The 8,115-nt window shown below is 36.2% G+C and overlaps 1 protein-coding gene across 1 annotated transcript; it reads left to right on the forward strand.

The window, feature by feature from the left end:
• The first annotated feature begins 5,691 nt into the window (after window positions 1–5,691).
• LOC104901506 (uncharacterized) lies at window positions 5,692–7,696 on the forward strand. Its single transcript, XM_010689095.1, has 4 exons — window positions 5,692–6,341; window positions 6,426–6,932; window positions 7,052–7,068; window positions 7,176–7,696. Exons 1-4 carry the CDS (start codon window positions 5,692–5,694, stop codon window positions 7,694–7,696), a joined length of 1,695 nt encoding a protein of 564 aa, XP_010687397.1.
• The last annotated feature ends 419 nt before the right edge of the window (window positions 7,697–8,115 follow it).

Genomic DNA, 8,115 nt, shown 5'->3' on the forward strand with positions numbered 1-8,115 from the left:
TGGTACTCCTTTTATTACTCAAATTTATCCTTTTTCAGTTGATCGTACGGGTGTTCATACTAATATTATGGGAAAGAAAGTATCTTTTCAATTTCTTGCACCAGTTTACCAAAAAGATTTGGCTATATTACAATCTTCATCTATATTTCAACAAGTAAATACAATAACCAATAAAGAATCTCAAATTTCTCTTTTACAACAATAAATATCATACTTAAAAATAGAAGAAAGATTAAAAAACCCTTATATTCAAAAGAAAATATGTGATTTAGAACAAAGATTTAAAGAAGAAGTTTGTACAGATATTCCTAATGCTTTTTGGGAAAGGAAAAAACATATGGTTTCACTCCCCTATGAAAAAGAATTTTCAGAAAAAGCTATTCCTACTAAAGCAAGAACTATTCAAATGAATCAAGAAATGTTACAATTTTGTAAAAAGGAAATTCAAATCTTATTAGATAAAAAATTAATTAGACCATCTAAATCTCCTTGGAGTTGTGCTGCTTTTTATGTTATGAATCAAGCGGAAAAAGAAAGATGAGTTCCTAGATTAGTAATTAATTATAAACCTCTTAATAAATTCTTACAATATATTAGGTACCCAATCCCTAATAAAAAAGATATATTTCGTCTTTTTAATGCAAAAATCTTCTCAAAGTTTGATATGAAAAGTGAATTTGGCAAATTGAAATAGAGGAAAAGGATAGATACAAAACCACCTTTAATGTTCTTTTTGGACATTATGAATGGAATGTAATGCATTTTGGATTAAAAAATGCTCCTTCTGAGTTTCAAAATATCATGAACGATATTTTCAATCCTTATACTCAAAATACTATAGTCTATATTGATAATGTCCTAATTTTTCAAATTCCTTAAATCAACATTTGAAACACCTTAATACTTTTTTACATGTTATTAAAAAGAATAGTTTAGTCGTCTCTTTCCCTAAGATGAAAATATTTCAAACTAAAATACGGTTTGTAGGACATGACATTTTCCAAGGTACTATAAAACCGATTAATAGAGCTATAGAATTTGTTGATAAATTTCCAGATGAAATTAAAGACAAAAATCAATTACAAAGATTTTTAGAATGTCTTAATTATATTTCAGACTTTTTCCCTAATTTAAGACAATATTGTTCATGTCTTTACCAAAGATTAAGGAAAAATCCTCCAGCTTGGTCACCTAAACATACACATATAATACAACGTTAAAAGAAAAGGTCATGCGCCTTCTATGTTTAAGTCTACCAAATCCCAATGCATTCATGATAGTAGAAACAGATGCATCCAACATAGGTTATGGAGACATTCTTAAACAAAAATTACCTGAAAATAAAAATGAACAAATAATTAGATTTCATTCCGGCCTATGGATAGGTTCTCAAAAAAATAATTCAACTATTAAAAAGGAAATTCTATCTATTGTTCTTTGTATTTCAAAATTTCAAGATGATCTCTATAATAAAATCTTTTTATTACGAATAGATTGTAAATCTGCTAAAGAAATACTACAAAAGGATGTTCAAAATATTATTTCAAAACAAATTTTTGCCAGATGGCAAGCAATATTATCAGTTTTTTATTTTCAAATAGAATTCATAAAAGGAGAAAATAATTCTCTTCCTGATTTTTTAACTAGAGAATTTTTACAAGGAAAAAGCAATAGTAGTAATAATTAAAGTTCAATTATTATAAGAGGCAAAATGAATCAAGATTCTAATAAAGGCAAAGGTATTCAGAAACTGGAAGATTATGTGATGAGATTTCATAAGCTCCGCCCATCAAGTGAGAAATTAAAACATCTTCATTAGATAAGCTCGACGTATTTTCCAATTTTCCACCTTTATCTTATTCCCAAGCAGTCAAGTATCCTATTCAAACTCAAAATCAACTACTTAAAATTCCCAATCTACAAATTCCGAAACCCACAAATACATCACAAAACCTAATAAGGAACACCTACTCGTTTCAAAGAAACTCCTCAAATTCCTGAACTTATCAAATTTACTAATTCTCTTTTTCCAATGTATTGTCATACCGACCTGAAACATCTTATAAAACTCAGAGGTTTTATGAATTCATACTTGTTGATACCAAGTCCGTAGAAATTGAGCATAGTGAAAAAGGTAATTACATAGCCTATTAAAAATGCAAAATCAAGAAGATCATTCCACAGACATAACGGGTATTTGCTTATGTTCCAAACGAATTCTCGGTCCCTTTCCAGCCACAAGAATATAATTACATCGACTATCATATGGCATGCTTTCGAGCATTCTTACTCAGATCATTTAATCATTCATGGTTCTTCACCATTTGTCCTCAATGTCCAAATAATTTCCCCATATGGTTTTATGAATGGTGGCTCCATTTTGGAAGTTCTCAACAAATATGGCCAAATGGACATACAGAAATCTTATGATTTCTTCTCCACTCATGTACAAACTAACACTCCATATTCCACAGAATAACTCTTATTTCATCGAGAACTCAATGTCCCATGGATAATGTGCTGGTCTTATAACATTATTAAATGGTATCCAACACCACTTTCCATGTCTTTAGTGCGTGAATTCAAGATCAAGCGGTGGAAAAAATTTGCCATTGACAAATTTTGCTCATTAAAGACTGTCCAAGATCAAATGGTTGCAGATAATCAACTTATCAAAGTAATCAAAGAAATTCCTAATCCTCCTACTCCACAAAAGGAAAAAGAAACAAGAAAGCCAGAAATTCAAGAATTTGAAATTAAGTTACTCAAAAGGGAAATCAAGCTTCTCAAAAGACAAACTCAACTCTTAATTCGAAATTCAGACGATTCATCCGGCTCATCAGTCCATTCCTCACCTAACGACCCATTCAGAGGACCTTGTGCTCAAAATCCTTATTTACAATAAAGGAAAAGTTTTTTCTTTATGATATGTGCTATTTTATAGTACATAAATATGAAGTTTTGTTAGGCTATAATGGTGGTTTTACTTGATTTTTATCACTTTGTTAGTATTTTTATTTGCAGTTATTGTTGTAATTAAGGAATATTAAGGAACTTTATGGAGCATGGTTGGTTATGGTTCTTATTCATTCATATTGATGGCTCCATGTTTGGATTGGTGTTGGTTTGAAAGAATGTGAAGTTTGAGGTTGTGTGATGAAGAATTGAGCTCAGGAGTGAAATATAACAGGTGGACAGCTGGCCGCGGCTCTATAGCAGCAGGGTGCGGCCTTGGCAGAAGTGAGAGACTGGTAGTAGCTAGCCGCGGCTAAGGAGCAGCGAGCCGCGGCTGAAGTAGTAGCTAAAGAAGCAGCAGCGATAGAGAGCAACTGGCCGCGGATCTGGAGCATCTGATCGCGGATCTGATCGAGTTCATCAAGTGTGGGCCGCTTTATCTTGTCCTACTTGCCTAAAATATGTTTTTCTTTGGGTAGAATTATAAAAAGACTTGTATTTAGTTTTTAGGGTATCTTCTATTTTATTATTCAAAGGTTTTTCCTCATCATACTTTTGGAAGTTGTCTCAAACTTTTATGGAGAACTAAACTTTCTTCTTCTTTGATCAATTGATTGAAGCTTTTGGATTAATTTAGTTGTGAGATTCTCTACTCTTATTCTCTCTTGAATAATAATTATTCCTTTGCTTATGTTATATGATTGATATTTATTATTTCTAGATTGATCAACTAGTTGTAATTTATATTGATTGAGTGCTAGATTTGATTATTGAATCCGATTGTTCAATCTTTCTTATCAAAGTGGCAACTTTTGATTATTCATTCTCGTTCCTTTTATAATAATTGAAAGAAGGAATATTTATATTGATTGATTGCAACCGCTTGTGTTAAAATTATCATTCTTTATTGATTTAGTTATTCTTAATGCGATATATTAAATTGAATTTGAGTGCGTTCTCAAATTGTTTAATAGTTAGGGTTATTGGTGAATGCTTTTCATTCTTAACAATTACTACTTGAGAAATAGGGAATCTCTTGTCCACAATAAAGTATTCAAGAGTGTCTAATTGAAGTGATTTCTATGATCAACTTATAATTCATTAGTGGATATCAAATTGACCAAGATTTGTTAACATCTGATTTTCTTCCTTTGATTATTTGCTTTTATTTAGTTTAATTACTTTAGGGGGTGTTTTGTTCATGAAGGGGAAAGGGAAAGGGTTTAAGAAAGAGAAACAAGGAGAAAGGAAAAGAAAACCATTTGATTAAGAATGTTGTTCGCTTGAGAACTCAACTTCTTCCTCTTACTATTTTCCCCTCTCTCAAGTCTCAAGTACCACCATTCCCACCATCCTCTCACTGCCACCTAGCAACAACGGCAGTCACTGCACCCTTCACCGGCGCCCCTCACCGCCGCACTCAGACACCCCCTACTGCGATTCTCCGATGTCTCCTCTCTTTCTCCTTTTTCCTTCCCACCACGAGAAGTATTTGAGGTTTTAAATGTCAAATTCGACATAAAAATTCAGATCTGAAGTTTTCATGGCCGATTTGACTATTTAAAACCATAATCAAGGATAAGTAAAGGTAATTCCGTTGTTGTTATTGCTTTTCTTTCATTTTTGAGGTGGGGTTTTTCCGATAGGGTGGTGTTTCGGTGGCTAAGATGGAAGTTTGGTTGTTCGTGTGGTTTTTTCGTCATGGTGGTGGATGAATTTTGGTGCTTTCGTCGTGGGGTTTTGTGGATTGGGGTGGTTTCGTCGTGGTGGGTGACAGTGAGGGGTGGGGAATCGGCGGCCGGTGGTGGTGGATGAATTTTGGTGATTTCCGGTGGTGGTGTGGTGGTCCTCAGGTGGTGCTGGTATGGTGGTCGTTGATGGTTGAGTGGTGGTGCTAGTAATTGGGTGGTTTGGTTAAGTGGTGGTTGGGTGGTCAATGATGAGTCAAAGAAAGGGAATGTGAAACCTTGGGGGGTAGTGGGGAATCAAAATACAGGGATTTGGGGTAATGGAGGGGAAAAGAGGAGAAACAAAACCCCCAATCCAAACAAGATATAAGGGAATTGAATCAACTAATTCCCTTTCCCTTTCCTGTAACCCCCTAACCAAACGCCCCCTTATTCTTAATTGAATCCTAAAAACCCCATCTTTGTTACTTCAAACACTTAAACCTTTAAGTGTTCTTCCCCATTAACACACATTAGAAAGTCCCTTTTTCCCTGTGGATACAAACTCTACTTCCCTGACTACCTTATTAGTGTTAGTAGTGATTTAATTTGGTGCTTATACGACTGAGGCATACCAAATTTTGGCGTCGTTGCCAGGGAAATTAGGCAACATCTTTTTACTGTGTGTTTTTGTTTTCTCTTTTAATTTATTGTTGTTTGACTGCTTTTATGGTAAACACTCGTTCTGCTAACAAAGAAATTTTGCAGTTAGACCCAGAAATTGAAAGAACTCTTTTCAGGTTACGAGAGGAATTGAGAGATACCTTCCGTGAATTGCCTTTTGCATTAGAACCTGAAGAAGACAAGATGCTCATGAGACTAGAACGTTAAAGGAGCTCACAACTCCGAATCTTAATTAACAACCTCTTTGCATTACTTTTCCTGAGTTGAATGAAGGTGCCACCTTCGAGCTGAAATCAGGGTTGATACATCTTCTACCTACCTTCCATGGGATAAAAGGAGAAGATCCTAACAAACACCTTTCCAAGTTCCATGTGGTTTGCCCAGTATGAAGCCGAGTGGGGTGACGGATGGGCAGATTAAATTGAGAGCTTTTCCTTTCTCTCTCAGGGATGTGCCGAAAAATTGGTTGTATTATCTTCCTCCAGGTACCATCACAACATGGGCTCAAATGAAGAAGTGTTTTCTTGAAAAATATTTTCCAGCTACAATATCTTCGAGCCTTAAGAAAGCAATCAGTAATGTTGAGCAGAAAGATGAAGAATCCTTATACGATAACTGGGAGCGTTTCAAGAAGTTGTGTGCTAGTTGTGCTTATCATGGCTGCTCTGAACATGACCTCGTACTATACATTTATGGTTGTCTTTTTGAGGATGATTTGAGAATGGTGAATGCAGCAAGTGGAGGGGGTATTATAAACAAGACGCCTTCAGAAGCGAATGAGTTGATCTCGGAGTTAGCTGAAAATTCGAGGCAATTTAGTCGTCGTTCTTCTACACGTCGAGTAAATGCAGCTAGCTCGAGTACATCTGAATTGGAGAATCATGTAGCTGGTTTGGCTTCCATGATGCGGGAGTTTATTGTGAATACCAAGTCTGCACAGGTGAAAGCTTGTGGTATATGCACTTTTATGGGACATCCTACTGATTCATGTCCTCAACTTCAAGAGGAGTCTACTGAGCAGGTAAATGCAACCGGGTTTCAAGGACAAGCCCCTTAGAGAAAGTATGATTCGTACTCAAATACCTTTAATCCAGGATGGAGAGATCATCCGAATTTCAGGTATGGTAACTTGCAAGGCAATCAGCAACAGCAAAATCCGATGAGCAATCAGCAATTTCCCCTGTACAGGCAACCGTTTCTGAAACCACAAGGCCAAAGTTCTAATTTGAACATGTCAACTGAAGATATGATCAAGGCTCTCACTTCTAGTGTGACTAATATGCAGCAAAATATGGTCCAGTTTCAACAAGAGACTAAGTCTAGCATTCAGAATTTGGAGAATCAAGTCAGCCAGATGTCTGAGGCTATGAGTAGACTTAAGGCAAAGGACTCGGGAAAGATACCATCTCAACCCGAGCCTAATCCTAGGCAGCAAGCTCATGCAATTACGTTAAGAAGTGGGAAAGAGTTGCAAGAGACAGTGGTAGCAAAGAATAGAGCTAAAGACCGAGTAGGAACTGAAGAGGAAGAAGAAGCTGTGGAACAAAGCTCGACTTCCAATCTTCCACCTTTGTCGTCTTATGAACCAGATCCACCTTTTCCCGAAGCTTTGCAAGAGACTCGCAGGTTAGAAAAAGACAAGGATATGTGTGAGACTTTTAGTAAGTGCGAGGTCCTCTCCTTAATTTAATCAAGAGTATTCCTAGATTTTCTAAGTTTTTGAAAGAGCTATGTATTGTAAAAAGGAAACATAGGTTGACAGGTAAGGAGAAGGTAAAGGTAAGTGCACATGTGTGTCTGCTGTGATTCAAAAGAAACTTCCAAAGAAATGTAGTGACCCTGGCATGTTCACTATTCCTTGCACTTTAGGAGATACCAAGTTTGCTAGGGCCATGTTAGATTTAGGCGCTTCAATTAATGTGATTCCTTATTCTCTTTATAAATCTTTAGAACCTGAACCTTTGCATGAAACTGGTGTGATCATACAGTTAGCTGATAGGTCGAGTGTCTTTCTAAAGGGTGTGGTTGAGGATGTTCTAGTCATGGTTGATAAATTGATTTTCCCTATTGATTTTTATGTGCTTGATATGGAAAATGATGCACAAGCTACCCCTATTCTCCTAGGAAGGCCTTTTCTGAAAACTGCTAAGACTAAAATTGATGTCTCTACTGGTTCTTTAACATTGGAATTTGATGGAGAAGTAGTGGAATTCAATATCTATGGTTCAATGAAGTTCCCTACAGATGATTATTCTCTATGCTCTATTGACATTGTTGAGCCCTTAGTGCAGGATGTTTTTGATGTTGACGGATCAGATGAGTTGTTGATGGCACTTGATAGTAGTTTGATAGATGATGATTTGGATTTCTCATTGTCGACTAACTTGTAGGAAATGGTGGCGGAGTTGAATGAGCACTTTAAACTCCCTACTATGCCACCAACTTTTAAATCCATTCCACTAACTTTGCCTGTGGAGAAAATTTTGCCATCTGTTTTGCAGGCACCAGAGTTGGAATTGAAACAACTTCCCGATCATTTAAAGTATGCATTCCTTGGTGATGGAGATACCTTACCAGTGATTATATCAAGCAAGCTCACTGAGGAACAGGAGGAGAAGTTGATTTCAGTGCTCAAAGAGTACAAACTGACCATTGGATGGACCATTGCCGACATCAAAGGTATAAGTCCATCTACTTGCATGCACCGGGTTTCGTTGGAAGATGATGCAAAGCCGGTAAGACAACCTCAGCGCAGATTGAATCCGCCTATGATGGAGGTGGTGAAAAAAGAGGTGCTTAAGTTGCTACA

Source organism: Beta vulgaris, chromosome 8, assembly GCF_026745355.1.
Source record: "Beta vulgaris subsp. vulgaris cultivar EL10 chromosome 8, EL10.2, whole genome shotgun sequence".
Classification (NCBI taxonomy): Eukaryota; Viridiplantae; Streptophyta; class Magnoliopsida; order Caryophyllales; family Amaranthaceae; genus Beta; species Beta vulgaris.